The sequence below is a fragment of the Charadrius vociferus genome, unplaced genomic scaffold, assembly GCF_000708025.1.
Source record: "Charadrius vociferus isolate BGI_N301 unplaced genomic scaffold, ASM70802v2 scaffold901, whole genome shotgun sequence".
NCBI classification, from domain to species: domain Eukaryota; kingdom Metazoa; phylum Chordata; class Aves; order Charadriiformes; family Charadriidae; genus Charadrius; species Charadrius vociferus.
Window position 1 is genome coordinate 163,662 of NW_009647018.1, and position 15,755 is coordinate 179,416.

Consider the following 15,755-nt stretch of genomic DNA (forward strand, 5'->3'; position numbering starts at 1 on the left):
CAGCCGCTGAGCGAGAAGCCTTAGAGCAAATGCTGCATCTCCTTCCACCCAGAAAGCCCCACGTGCCTTCAGCTGACCAGCAGGTTGGAGGACACAGAAGGACCTTTTGGGTGACGTGGGATCCATAGGAACGGCAGGGCTGGGTGCCTGGAGGGGTGAAGCTCCCATGACCCCGTGGCCAGGTCCCCTGCCATCGTCACCACAGGACAGGAGCTGAGCGACATCAATGGAAGAGGAGACCTCAACGCTGGGAAGGGATGAGCTGTTGAGTGAGGAGACAAGAAACTTGACTTGTTTGAAGAAGCAGAGGCTCAGTTGTCTACAGCAGCTCTGGTGGCTCTTTGGGTGGCTTCCTTGTCCCCTCCTGGACTTGCCACCTCCACGTGACCCTGGTTCTTTCCACCTTGGTTCTACCTCCTGCTTTTCTTCTTCTGTTCCTTGTCCAAAGCCCAGCCCCAAGGCCGTGGCACCGCCGAGGTCACCTTGCGCACATTCCCTGCTCAGGGCCACCAAGGTGGTTCCCCCATGCGTGGTGGGGACAGCAATGCCACCTCTGGATGGGGTGGCATGTCCTTCCCCTCCAAGGGAAGGGCTCACCATCTGCCTGCCCACAGGTCACATTCCCAGGGCCACCAGACCCAGGAGATGCTGGCCCAGACGTTGCACTTACAGAAGAGGGAGGTGACAGACAATGAAGCCACGTTGGCTAGCTGCAGGACCAGGGAGTAGTCCATCCTAAATGTCTTTCTTTGCCTTTCTCCATGCTGGGCATCAGCTTTTTGGGTGTCCCTCCATCTCCCGGGGTGATGTCCATAAGCTGTGCTGGTTCCAGTTCCAGTAGTAGAAGGACACTGGTCTACAGAGGTACCCTTTGCTCTGCAGAGGTCCTTCCTTGCTGGTTGCTCTCCAGGCAAGGTTAGATCCTGGGCAGCTTGTGTCCTTCTGCACATGGGATGGAAAGAAACAACATCCGTGTTGCTCACGGCTCGGAGGAGCCACCAGCCTCCTCCTGGGTACGTGGCCGCTGGAGAACCGTGCTTGAACGTGACTTTTGGGGAGAGGAGGTTATACGGAGGGTTGGTTACAGGTGAGTGTGTCCCCTCCCCAGTTTGCCCGAAGGACTGGTGGAGCCCGAAGCCACTTGCCCTGTGCTTCCCCCACATTATTAATAGCCACCGGGCTTCTTCCATCCGTGACAGCAAAGCCTGAGTGACCAGAGTGGCGGGCGCAAAGGGAGTCCAGCACGTTGGCTTTTGGGTGGCTTTGCTTATCCCCACCGGTCCCCTCCTTCCTGATGCCGATGGGAGCCATGACCCACCTTGGCCGCTGGCACCGCGCCAGCTCTGCTTGGCCACAGTGGGATTGAGGAATGGCTCCTTGGAGAGGACGTAGCTTGCAGTGTGAGAGTGGGGTGACTTCTCAATGCTGACGCGGTTGGTTGGTTGATTCATTGGTTGATTGGGTGGGTGGTTTGTTGCTTTGTTGGTTCGTTGACTGGTTGGCTGGTTGGTTGGTTTGGTTGGTTGATTCGTTGGTTGGTTGGTTGATTCATTGGTTGATTGGTTGGTTGGTTTGTTTCTTGGTTGGTTGGTTGGTCGGTTTGTTGCATTTATGGGTTTATGGGTGGGTTGGTTGGTTGGTTGGTTTGGTGGTTGGTTGGTTGGTTTGGTGGTTGGTTTGGTGGTTGTTTGATTTGGTGGTTAGTTAGTTTGTTGGTTTGGTGGTTAATTGGGTGGTTGGTTGGTCGGTGTGGTGGTTGATTGGGTGGTTGGTTGGTTTGTTGGGTGGTTGGTTCGTTCGTTAGTTGGTTGATTGGTTGGCAGGCTTGTCGGTTGGTTGGTTGATTGGTTGGTTTGTTGGTTGGTTGGTTGGTTTGGTGGTTGTTTGATTCGGTGGTTGGTTGGGTAGTTGGGTGGTTTGTCGGTTGGTTTGTTGGTTGGTTGGTTGATTGGTTGGTTGGTTGGTTAGTTTGTTGGTTGGTTGGTTGGTTGGTCGGTTTGTTGCATTTATGGGTTTACGGGTGGGTTGGTTCGTTGGTTAGTTGGTTGGTTGGTTGGTTTGTGGTTGATTGGGTGGTTGGTTTGGTGGTTGGTTGGTTTGGTGGTTGGTTGATTCGGTGGGTGGTTGGGTGGTTTGTCAGTTGGTTTGTTGGTTGGTTGGTTAGTTTGTTGGTTGGTTGGTTGGTTGGTCGGTTTGTTGCGTTTATGGGTTTATGGGTGGGTTGGTTGGTTGGTTAGTTTGTTGGGTGGTTGGTTTGGTGGTTGGTCGGTTGGTTTGGTGGTTTGTTGATCGGTTGGTTCGGTGGTTGGTTGGGTGGTTGGGTGGTTGGTTTGGTGGTTGATTGGATGGTTGGTTGGTTGGTTTGGCGGTGCGGCCGTGCTGTTAGTAACATTGACCGGTCTGGCTGTTGTCTCCTAGTCAGAGGATCTCGGTGCCTGCGCCCAGTTCGAGAGCAGCAGACAGACCAGGAACATGATGCCGAGCGCCAGCTGTGTCTTCCCTACCTTCAACCTGCGGAAACCCTCCTCGGAGACGGACATTGAGAACTGGGCCTCCAAGCACTTCAACAAGCACACCCAAGGGCTCTTCCGCAGGAAGGTGTCCATCGCCAACATGCTGGCCTGGAGCAGCGAGTCCATCAAGAAACCCATGATCATGACCAACGACCGCAACGTCAAGAAGGAGGCGTGCGAGATATTTAAACTGATTCAGATGTACATGGGGGACCGGCGGGCCAAGACGGACCAGCTCAACGTGGCCTTGGAGATCGCCACCAAAGGCTGGAGCATGCAGGGTCTGCGAGACGAGCTCTACATCCAGCTGTGTCGGCAGACCACCGAGAACTTCCGTTACGAGAGCCTGGCCCGGGGCTGGGAGCTCATGGCCATTTGTTTGGCCTTTTTCCCACCCACTCCCAAATTTCATTCCTACCTAGAAGGATATATTTACAGGCACATGGATCCGGTGAATGACACCAAAGGTAAGAGAGAAACCGCTGCCCGGTGGCTTTGGTCCCCGCTGACGTTGACACCCGTTTCTTTTAGGACTCTTTCCTTCCTTTTCCCTACCCATTCATGACTCTCCGTGTTGAAAGGTGGGTGAGGAACTCATCCAACAGCCTTCCCGCAGGTGCAGCGAGCGCGGCGGTGCCTTTCCTCCTCCCCGGCGCAAGGAGACCCAACGGGAAATGAGCTTTGACACCTTTGCTGCAGGCTCAACGTCGCCTCCACTGGGGGGGGGTGGGCGTAAACGAGAGTTCCCGGGACTTCTCCTGACCCCGGGAGAACACCTTTAGAGGTCCCTTCCAACCCAAACCATTCTATGATTCTGTGATTTCACCATCATCATCACCCATCTCCATCTCCAGATGTTTCTCCTGGCTTTTCGAGTAGCTTTGGTCTTCTCCTGGCCCCGGGAGGACACCTTTAGAGGTCCCTTCCAACCCAAACCATTCTATGATTCTGTGATTTCACCATCATCATCACCATCTCCAGATGTTTCTCCTGACTTCTCGAGTAGCTTTGGAAAAAAAAAAAAAAAAAAAAAACCCAAACCGTGCTGGAACGGGATCCAGCTTGATTCCCGGCCGCCGAGGTGGTGGTTGGTCATGGCAGGTAGAAGAGACATAAATTTTGGCTATTTGACCCCAAATGGGTGGGAATGGTAGGACCCCATCTCCAGTCGTGGGCTCGGCCATCCCCACTCCTTCACCGTTGGTGCCATCTTGCAACTGATGGGACATGCTCTGGAGGGGGCGGAGCCGCAGCATCACAGCACGGCCGGAGGGTTGGGTATCTCCACACCCCGTGGGTTGGTGCCATCTCGCAGTGGGTGACGACGGTTGAGGCAGAGGTGGAGGTCCCGGATTTTCCCCGTTGGCCAGGCAACCTCGGGAGATGGAACTCAAATCGCTCTGGTTGGTTTCGGGTGCCCTTCGGCTCCCCGGGGCAGGTCAACACGGAACCGTGGTGGATCTCACCAGCTTGGGGACGAAAGGAGACGACCCCAACCGAGGTGTCCACAGGGAAAGCCGTAGGGCGGTGGGGAAGGTCCCACAAGCGTTCCCAAGGGTGGTGGGAGGGGACGGGTGGCCGGGGACGGTTTAGGGACAGGGAGACCCCCCCACCCCGCAGCAGAGGTGTCACGCTCACGTCACGGCCGTCGCCACGCTCGCCCCACGTTTGGCCACGAAAACCACCGGCGCTCTGCACCCGTTTTCGTTTTGTCGGTCTTCATTTTCAGTGCCGGTTTTTAGTTCTCATCGTCATTCATTGTATTTTTCATTTTTAACGCTTAATTTTATTCTGGTTTATTCCGTTTTCAATTTGCTTGGGTTTATTTTCAGTTTTATTCTTCTTTTTCATTTTCTTTTTTTTCATTTTCATTTTATTTTTCATTTTTAATTTTATTTCCAGCTTTATTCCATTTTCATTTTATTTGGTTTTATTTTCAGGTTGGTGATTTTTTTTATTTTCATTATATTTTTTGTTACCATTTCTATTTTTTTTTCATTTCATTTCTTATTTTTCAGTTTTATTTGCATTTTCATTCATTTTTTATTTTCATTATCATTTTTTTATTTTATATATATTTCATTTTCATTTTTATTTTATGTATTTTTATTTTTATCCTTAATTTCCTTTGCATTTCTGTTTTCATTTCTTTTCCATTTGCATTGTCAGTTATTTTTGTTGTTTGATTTTTTTATTTTTATTTTCATTTTTTATTTTTATTTTCATTTTTAATTTTTCCCTTTCTTTTTCTTTTCATTTTCATTTTGTTTTTTCTTTTTATTTTCATTTTTCCTTTCTTTTTCTTTTCATTTTCATTTTGTTTTTTCTCTTTACTTTCATTTTTCTTTTCTTTCTTTTTTCTTTTCTTTCTTATTTTTATTTTCTTTTCCTTTTTATTTTGTTTTCTCTCTTTTCTTTTTCTTTTCATTTTTAGTTTGCTTTTTCTTTTCGTTTTCTTTTCATTTTTCTTTTCATTTTTATTTTGCTTTTGCTTTTTCCTTTCTTTTTTCTTTCCATTTTTCCTTCCTTTTCTCTTTCCATTTTTCTTTTCTTTTTCTTTCCCTTCTTCTTTTCTTTTTTTTTTCCCTTTTTCTTTCCATTTTTCTTTTTTTCCTTTTTGCTTTCCTTTCCTTCCTTTCTTCTTCCCCTTTCTCTTCGCTTCCTTTGCCGTTTCCCGTTCCATTTTCATTTCCCTCTTTCCCCCCTCCTCTGTCGCCTGGACTTCCTTCTCCGTTTCTACCTCCTTATCTTCATTTCCCGCCTTCCACCTCTCCTCCCGTCTCGTTTTTCCTTCCCCTTCCTCTTTTTCCCTTTCGTTGCCGTTTCCACCCCCCGTTTCGGTTGTGTCTGTCCCCCACCCCGCCTCCGTCCCGTCCCGTTCCCGCGTCTTCATGGCTCTGTTTGTTCCCCAGTGACACGGCACATTAAAGACATCCTGGAAAGGACCAATAAGAAGAAATCCAAATTGAGAAAGAAACCCAAGCCCTATATCGAAGAGCACGATGGTAGGGGCCGTGTCACCGCTCGCTTGGGGCTTCTTTCTCTCGGCCCTGGTAGCCACCCCACCCCGCCCCTCCTCTGGTAGCCATCCCCACCTCCTCTGGTAGCCACCACCCCATCCTCTGGTAGCCACCACCCCCTCTCCCGCTCTGCTGCTGCGCTCGCTGGTGGGGTGGGAGGAGGGGGCGCCCCGGGGGGAGGGACCAGAAGAGGTTTCGCAGCACCGTGAGTGCGCGAATCCTATAGAAACCCCTATAAGTTGTGTCCGTGTCATGTATAACGATGCGTTATATACCGTATTGGGACATTATGTACCATAGTTGGACATTACATACCATAGTTGGACATTACATACCATATTTGGACATTACATACCATGGTTGGACATTACATACCATGTCTGGACATTACATACCATATTTGGACATTATATACCATATTTGGTATCTTACGTAGTAGCTCTAACGTGACATATACATCTAGGATATTATATATTTATGTAGAACGGTATAAATATATAATTTATAGATTATATGACATTTGATACGAGTATGTCGATGTATCGTTCATACGTACATAAATCGAATATAGACTCTACATTTTATATATATTATGTTCTATAGAAAGAGAATATCTTATGGATAATTACTTATAACATTATATATAATTATAGATACCATTCTATATAATATTTTCTATAAATGTAATGTTATAGAATATTATATAGATAATGTACATGTAGATTATTATATATAATGCTATAAATACATCTCATTATATATAATTATATATACCATTCTATATAATGTTTTATATAAATGTAGTATTATGGAATATTATATAATGTACATATAGGATATTATATATAATGCTCTATATAGATAAATACGTATAACATTATATATAATGTTATATATATACATATACCTTTCTATATAATATTTTCTATAAATATAGTGTTATAGAATATTATATAAATAATGTACATATATAATGCTCTATATAGATGCATTTAACATTATATATAATATATATACACAGTTCTATAGAATATTTTCTATAACCATAGCATTATAGAATATTATATAATGTACGTATATAATATTATATCTATTGCTCTATATAAATACGTATAACATTATCTATAATGATATATACCGTTCTATAGAATATTTTCGATAAATATCCCATTATAGAACATTACATAAGTAACGTACGCGTAGGCCGTTATAGATAACGTTACAGGCAAATACCGATCGTAGGATCTCAATCGCAGAATCGTAAATATATGACGTTACATATAGCGCCACCTCCAAACATATAACATTACCTATAAGTAGATTAACTATAAACATATAAATGTCATGGTAATTAACGAGGCGGGGGGAGGGGGGGGAGGTCGGGCTCTAATGAAGCGCAGCCACTTGGAAGGTGCCGAGGGCTTTTTCGCGGCGGTGGATGGACGGGTGACCCCCAGGTGGCCACCGGCGTCCTCGCTGCCGCGGCCGTCACCGGTGGGGGGGACGGACATGGGATGAGCCCCGTTTCCCAGCATCCCTCTGGGTTTTGGTGGGGCGGGGGCTTGCCGGGAACTCGGCCGGTGAAGGCTCGGCGAAGGATGAAACCAAGAGGTTCCCAGTCAAGATGAGGAACCTCAACCTGGTGGGGCTGGGACCTGGAGCTGGGGTGGGGGGGTTGGAGCACCCCAAGAAATGGCTTTCACAGCGTCCATTAATTAAGGTCGCCGGTTCATATCTTCATCACCGACATAGACGGTGGCATCGAGTGTGCCCTCAGCAACTTTGGAGATGACACCGAGCGGAGTCGGTGGGGTTGACCCACCTGAGGGACCTGGAGAAGTGGGGCCTGTGGGAACCTCGTGAGTTCAACCAGGCTAAGGGCAAGGTCCTGCACCTGGGTGGGGGCAACTCCCGGTATCCATAGAAGTTGGGGATGAAGGGATGGAGAGTGAACTTGGGGACACTGGTGGGTGACAAATGGGCCATGAGCCAGCCAGGGGTGCCTACAACCCAGGAAGCCAATCATCTCCTGGGCTGCATCCAAAGAAGCAACCTGGTCTAGTTGAAGATGTTGCTGCTCGTGGTGGGGCAGGTTGGACTAGATGGTCTTCAAAGGTCCCTTCCAACCCAAACCCTTCTATGATTCCAGCACGTGGAAAAGGATGGACACCAGATTTGGAGGCCACCTGGTCCTGGACATCCCCTGAGCCTTCTCCTTTGAGGTGGCTTCAGATTCCCCCACATATCGGTCAGCCCCCCCGAGATCTTTTACTGCACCAAAAAACCATCGGGGAAACCCATTGAAGACATCAGGGATGGAAGGAGAAGTAGATGATCCCAATTCCCCAAGTTTGGTTTTTAACCAAAAAACGCCCATTGATGGGTCGGGACAGAGGTCACCACCTCTTCTCCGGGAAGCCTTTTTTCCCCTCTTTTCCACCAATATTAAATAGGGGGGAAAAAAAGCACATTTTTAGCTCCTGGGCCGTTCTCACCAGCGTGATGGGTTCAGGTTGCTCCGGGACCTGCAGCTCCGGTGGTGCAAAAGCCGCGTCGGCGGCAGGACCGGTGCTGGCATCGTAGTTTCAAAGCTACCAAAGGAGAGAAGGTCCCAGATGATGGATTTTGTTGTTGTTGTTGTTGTTCAATTTTCCTATTTTTAGGCTCTTGGGAAGAATTTATGGGGCTGCCAACATGTTCTGAGGTGGTCCAGAAGGCACCACCGGGTATCCGGAGTTTTTGGCTGCGGGATGGTGGAGCATCTCCCTTGGGATGAGCCCGTTGGCGGCTCGGGGATGTTCCAAGGTTTGAGGGTGCCATCTCCTTGTTGAAGTACATCAGGAGGAGAGGATGGATGGTGCGGAGAGGGATGAGGGTGGAGGTGGTGGCATCAGGAGGAGAAGAGGGATGATGTGGGGGGGTGGGTGACGGTGGAAGCCATGGCTGCGGGGTGAAACATCAACCCCAAGAGCCGGAGGATGGAGCCGAGGGGGCTCCAAGGTTCCACGTTAGGTGGGTACAAGGATGTGGCTTCTCCAAGGTCTGAAGCTCTTGGGGAGCAGGTTGAGTTATGGGGACACCTCCTGCAAGGTGGGGTGACTGCTGTCTCTTGGGGAGGGGGACACCACACACCTCATCCTCCTCGACCCATGGTGGTGGAGCAGCACCGGTGCTGCCCCACGTGCCGGGGGCAGGAATGGATGACCCTGACACCCTCCTGGAGCCGGGATGAGCTTCAACCCTCCAGCAGGGGACAGACACCCCCTGCCATGACCCAGAGATGACCACCACCCTGCTCTCTGTCTTCTCTTGCAGGGGTGGCCATTAGCACTTACGCCAAGTACTGCTACAACAAGCTGCAGAAGGCAGCTCTGACGGGAGCCAAGAAGGTACGGTCCAACCGTTGGGCGTGGGGAGGGCAGCGGTGGTGGCCCCCGGGACCACCGAAGGGGCTGCCGGGCTTTGGGGATGGGGTCTGGAGGAGGAGGAGGAGGGATGAAGCTGGAGAGCGCTGGGAACAACGTGGCGGCTTATGCCGGACTCGTGGTGAGGATGACTCGTGGGCATCTCCAGCGTGGTTTGCCCATTGCTGCATCCCTTCTGAAGACCTTCTGGGCACCTTCTGGGAACCCTCTGGAGTCCACCAGATCCTGGGCTGCTCTTCAAGGTCCCACCACCACCATGGCTGCCTCAGTTTCCCCCTCCTCATTTTGTGCAGCCACCTCCTCTTCTGCATCCCACCATGCACACGTCCACTGCATCCATCTCTTCTTCCACATCCCACCGCTTACACAACCACCGTGTCCATCCCTTCTACGGCCCACCACAAACACTTCCACTTCCTCCATCTCCTCTTCCACATCCCACCATGTACATGTCCACTGCGGCCATCTCTTCTGCAGACCACACGCCCACTGCGGCCATCTCTTCTGCAGCCCACCATGCACACGGCCACTGTGTCCATCTCCGCTTCTCCATCCCACCACGCACGGCCACTGCATCCATCTGTTCTCCATCCTACTACACACACGTCTGCTCCTTCCATCTCCTCTCCCACATCCCACCACACACACATCCACCACCACCAGCTGCCTCCATCTCCTCTTCCGCGTCCCACCATGCACGCAGCTGCTGCATCCATCTCTTCTCCATCCCACCACACACACACGTCCACTGCGTCCATCTCTTCTGCAGCCCACCATGCACATCTACCGTGTCCATCTCCTCTTCTGCATCCACCATGCACATGTCCACTGCGTCCATCTCCTCTTCTGCATCCCATCATGCACATTTCCACTGTGTCCATCTCTTCTCCATCCCACCACACACACATCTGCTCCTTCCATCTCCTCTTCTGCATCCCACCATGCACACAGCTGCTGCGTCCATCTTTTCTCCATCCCACCATGCACATGTCCACTGCGGCCATCTCTTCGGCAGCCCACATGTCCACTGGGGCCACCTCTTCTGCATCCACCATGCACATGTCCACTGCGGCCATCTCTTCGGCAGCCCACATGTCCACTGGGGCCACCTCTTCTGCATCCACCATGCACATGTCCACTGCGGCCATCTCTTCGGCAGCCCACATGTCCACTGGGGCCACCTCTTCTGCATCCACCATGCACATGTCCACTGCGGCCATCTCTTCGGCAGCCCACATGTCCACTGGGGCCACCTCTTCTGCATCCACCATGCACATGTCCACTGCGGCCATCTCTTCGGCAGCCCACATGTCCACTGGGGCCACCTCTTCTGCATCCACCATGCACATGTCCACTGCGGCCATCTCTTCGGCAGCCCACATGTCCACTGGGGCCACCTCTTCTGCATCCACCATGCACATGTCCACTGCGGCCATCTCTTCGGCAGCCCACATGTCCACTGGGGCCACCTCTTCTGCATCCACCATGCACATGTCCACTGCGGCCATCTCTTCGGCAGCCCACATGTCCACTGGGGCCACCTCTTCTGCATCCACCATGCACATGTCCACTGCGGCCATCTCTTCGGCAGCCCACATGTCCACTGGGGCCACCTCTTCTGCATCCACCATGCACATGTCCACTGCGGCCATCTCTTCGGCAGCCCACATGTCCACTGGGGCCACCTCTTCTGCATCCACCATGCACATGTCCACTGCGGCCATCTCTTCGGCAGCCCACATGTCCACTGGGGCCACCTCTTCTGCATCCACCATGCACATGTCCACTGCGGCCATCTCTTCGGCAGCCCACATGTCCACTGGGGCCACCTCTTCTGCATCCACCATGCACATGTCCACTGCGGCCATCTCTTCGGCAGCCCACATGTCCACTGGGGCCACCTCTTCTGCATCCACCATGCACATGTCCACTGCGGCCATCTCTTCGGCAGCCCACATGTCCACTGGGGCCACCTCTTCTGCATCCACCATGCACATGTCCACTGCGGCCATCTCTTCGGCAGCCCACATGTCCACTGGGGCCACCTCTTCTGCATCCACCATGCACATGTCCACTGCGGCCATCTCTTCGGCAGCCCACATGTCCACTGGGGCCACCTCTTCTGCATCCACCATGCACATGTCCACTGCGGCCATCTCTTCGGCAGCCCACATGTCCACTGGGGCCACCTCTTCTGCATCCACCATGCACATGTCCACTGCGGCCATCTCTTCGGCAGCCCACATGTCCACTGGGGCCACCTCTTCTGCATCCACCATGCACATGTCCACTGCGGCCATCTCTTCGGCAGCCCACATGTCCACTGGGGCCACCTCTTCTGCATCCACCATGCACATGTCCACTGCGGCCATCTCTTCGGCAGCCCACATGTCCACTGGGGCCACCTCTTCTGCATCCACCATGCACATGTCCACTGCGGCCATCTCTTCGGCAGCCCACATGTCCACTGGGGCCACCTCTTCTGCATCCACCATGCACATGTCCACTGCGGCCATCTCTTCGGCAGCCCACATGTCCACTGGGGCCACCTCTTCTGCATCCACCATGCACATGTCCACTGCGGCCATCTCTTCGGCAGCCCACATGTCCACTGGGGCCACCTCTTCTGCATCCACCATGCACATGTCCACTGCGGCCATCTCTTCTGCAGCCCACATGTCCACTGGGGCCACCTCTTCTGCATCCACCATGCACACAGCCACTGTGTCCATCTCTGCTTCTCCATCCCACCATGCACGTCCACTGCATCCATCTCTTCTCCATCCCACCACACACACGTCCACTGCGTCCATCTCTTCTGCAGCCCACCATGCACATGGCCACTGTGTCCCTCTCCTCTTCTCCATCCCACCACGCACGTCCACTGCGTCCATCTCTTCTGCAATCCACCATGCACGTCTACCGTGTCTATCTCCTCTTCTGCATCCACCATGCACGTGTCCACTGCGTCCATCTCCTCTTCTGCATCCCACCATGCACGTGTCCACTGCATCCATCTCTTCTCCATCCCACCACACACACGTCTGCTCCTTCCATCTCCTCTTCCGCATCCCACCATGCACACAGCTGCCGCGTCCATCTCTTCTCCATCCCACCATGCACATGTCCACTGTGGCCATCTCCTCTTCTGCATTCACCATGTGCATCACTGCATCCTTCTCCATCCCACCACGCACACATCTGCTCCATCCATCTCCTCTTCCGCATCCCACCACACACACATCCACCGAGTCCATCCCTTCCACATCCCACCATGCACATGTCCACTGCATCCATCTCCTCTTCTGCATCCCACCACACATCCACTGCGACCATGCCTTCTGCACCCCACCAAGACCACGCACATCTCCTGCGTGATGGGAAGAACAGCGGTGTCCTCTTGTGACCAAAACACCAGCCCAAACGGAGAGGAAACCCAAAGGGTTCTCCTGACCCCACACCACGCAGGAGCTGGTGCTGGTGGCCCCACTTCAAGCAGGCACGGAAAAAACAACCATGGTGCTGGTGCTCTGCTCTCCAGGAGATAAACCAACCGTGGTATTGGTGCTCTGCTCTCCAGAAGATAGACCAGCCATGGTGCTGGTGCTCTGCTCTCCAGAAGATAGCCCAGCCATGGTGCTGGTGTTCTGCTCTCCAGAAGATAAACCAGTTATGGTGGTGGCACTCTGCTCTCCAGAAGATAGACCAGCCATGGTGCTGGTGTTCTGCTCTCCAGAAGATAAACCAGTTATGGTGGTGGCACTCTGCTTTCCAGAAGATAAACCAGCCATGGTGCTGGTGCTCTGCTCTCCAGAAGATAAACCAACCGTGGTGCTGGTGCTCTGCTCTCCAGAAGATAAACCAACCATGGTGCTGGTTCTCTACTTTCCAAAAGATTAAACCAACCATGGTGGTGGCGCTCTGCTCTCCAGAAGATAGACCAGCCATGGTGCTGGTGCTCTGCTCTACAGAAGACAGACCAGCCATGGTGCTGGTTCTCTGCTCTCCAGGAGATAAACCAACCATGGTGCTGGTGCTCTGCTCTCCAGAAGATAGAACAGCCATGGTGCTGGTGCTCTGCTTTCCAGAAGACAGACCAGCCATGGTGCTGGTGTTCTGCTCTCCAGAATATAGACCACCATGGTGGTGGCGCTCTGCTTTCCTGGAGATAAACCAACCATGGTGCTGGTGCTCTGCTTTCCAGAAGATAAACCAGCCATGGTGCTGGTGCTCTGCTCTCCAGAAGATAGAACAGCCATGGTGCTGGTGCTCTGCTTTCCAGAAGACAGACCAGCCATGGTGCTGGTGTTCTGCTCTCCAGAATATAGACCACCATGGTGGTGGCGCTCTGCTTTCCAACAGATTAAACCAACCATGGTGCTGGTGTTCTGCTCTCCAGAAGATAAACCAACCATGGTGCTGGTGCTCTGCTCTCCAGAAGATAGCCCAGCCGTGGCACCTGTGCTCTGCTCTCCAGAAGTGCCCCAGAGCTGTGGCTTGTCCTCCTCCCCACACAACTCCTTGGTGTAGATGCTCCAGAGTGGCCATGGCCCCATGGCAGAGCGTGGTGGACCTACCAAGCCCCCTGGGGACAGTCCCCAGGGCTGGATTCGCTTTCGAAGCAGGATGGTGGGTGGAGGCACCTTCCCACCGCCTGAGCTTCTGGCACGTGGCGCCGCTGGAGACCTTGGCCAGGTTGGCTGGAGTTCATCCATGGCTCCATCCGCCGTCCCCATCACACGATGGGTTTGAGCTCCGGATGTGCGTCACAACCAGCTCTGGAGCTCAGCCATGGGGTGTCGGCGTTGAGAAGGACCCTCCCCACATATGCCCACCCCGGCTACGGGGACCACCGGTCGCAGCTCCTGATCAGGCCGGTGGCCTCTCTTGTCTCTCACAGGGCCTGAAGAAGCCAAACATCGAGGAGATTCGCCACGCCAAGAATGCCGTCTTCAACCCTTCCATGTTCGGCAGTTCGCTGCAGGACATCATCAACATGCAGAAGGAGCGGTACCCCGACCGACAGCTGCCCTGGGTGCAGACCCGCCTCTCCGAGGAGGTCCTGGCGCTCAACGGGGACCAGACCGAGGGCATCTTCAGGTAAAGCCACCTACAGTTGTGGGGAGACCTCCCCTGGGACGGTGGCAACCCGTACCTTCTCATGGAGGAAACCATGAGTCAACTCGTTCTTTGGCAGCTGTCCCCTTCCCCGTGTCCCCATGGGTGCCTTTCTCCTCCCGTGGGGCAGAGAGCAGCCCCCCAACTTCTCCTTGCTCCAAGGCCATGGGGATTTCTCCACGGTGGGGTCATGCCCGTTCTCTGATGTCCACCAGCGTCGCGTTGGGGTCTGGGGTCTGCACGCAGCTCCATGCCATGTCCCTATGGGGCAGCAACCAGGTCCCAAAATGGCTCCAGCCTCAGCTGATGTCCCCTCTTGGCTCTCCTTGAGCCCCACCTGCACCCAGGGGGACCCCCAAAACCCAGAGATGGTGTTACGCAGGTGGGTCCCCATCTCTTGCTTGGGGACCAACATCTCTTCCCCGTGTAGAGTCCCCGGTGACATTGATGAGGTCAACGCGCTCAAGCTGCAGGTGGACCAGTGGAAGATCCCCACCGGCTTGGAGGACCCCCACGTTCCCGGTAGGACCCCCGGGGTGCTTTGTGGGGTGCAGAATCAGGTCCTCCACCCATCAAGTCTCACATCTCCCCATCTTCTCTACCCACCACCTTCCCCAGCCTCTCTGCTGAAGCTCTGGTACCGGGAGCTGGAGGAACCGCTGATCCCCCACGAGTTTTACGAGCAGTGCATCACCCACTACGAGAACCCCGAGGCGGCCATCGCCGTCGTCCACTCTCTGCCCAGGATCAACAAAATGGTGCTGTGCTACCTCATCCGCTTCCTCCAGGTACGGAGGGGACCTCCCCTCCATCTCCTCCCCACCTCCCCCGGGGCCACCTCTCAGCCTGGTTGGTTGTCTTGATGTGACTTTGGGTTCCTCAAGTTGATGTGGAGATAGCCACGTGGTGACCTCCATCTCATCCAAGAAGCGGGAGGTCCACCCGGTGCCTCCCATCCCTCTCCAACCACCCCATGGTGTTCTCCTCCCACCTCCAGGTGTTCGTGCAGCCGGCCAACGTGGCCGTCACCAAGATGGACGTCAATAACCTGGCCATGGTGATGGCCCCCAACTGCCTGCGCTGCCAGTCGGACGACCCGCGGATCATCTTCGAGAACACCCGCAAGGAGATGTCCTTCATCCGGGTGCTCATCCAGCACCTCGACACCAGCTTCATGGAGGGCGTCCTATAGCAGCCGCCACCAAGTTGTCCCCACCACCACCCCCGACCATGATCCTTCCTCCCCTCCGACCCCGCTTGGTCGAGGACCACAAGCCGGACCCCCGCAAAAGAAGGGCGCTGGGTGGCTGGTGTCCCCCCACACCGCAGCACCCCACCCGTCGTCGTCCCCACCTCCTCGTCCTACGGTGGGACACGGGATCGTTCACCCGTGCTCCGTCTCAACCCTCCGGCCATCTCACTGCCCACCTCTTCACCGGCCGGAGGGATCGGCCACGTTGGAAGGTCCCCAGCGATGGTGGCACCCGTGGAGCAGGCGAGGAACATTCCAGTTCTCCCCGGGGACAGGCGGTGTGTCCAGCCCCGGTTGTCCTACGTGGCTGTGGGTGGAAGAGGGGACCTGGAATGGGGGACGGGGGACACTGGGCAGGGATGGGAGAAGTCAAACGGGTGCCCGTCCCAGGCAGGACACCGGCGCCATCTCACCACACTTCGGCACC

The 15,755-nt window shown here is 53.5% G+C and overlaps 1 protein-coding gene across 1 annotated transcript in view; it reads left to right on the forward strand.

Annotated features, from left to right (window-relative positions):
- ARHGAP39 (Rho GTPase activating protein 39) overlaps positions 1–15,268 on the forward strand; it is a gene marked incomplete at its 5' end in the record, with an annotated part of 60,235 nt that extends 44,967 nt beyond the window's left edge. The window contains 7 exon segments of the mRNA XM_009895474.1: positions 2,419–2,980; positions 5,426–5,518; positions 8,849–8,922; positions 13,859–14,058; positions 14,507–14,598; positions 14,695–14,864; positions 15,074–15,268. Of these exon segments, the coding sequence (XP_009893776.1) occupies positions 2,419–2,980; positions 5,426–5,518; positions 8,849–8,922; positions 13,859–14,058; positions 14,507–14,598; positions 14,695–14,864; positions 15,074–15,268 (1,386 nt within the window).
- Positions 15,269–15,755: the final 487 nt, after the last annotated feature.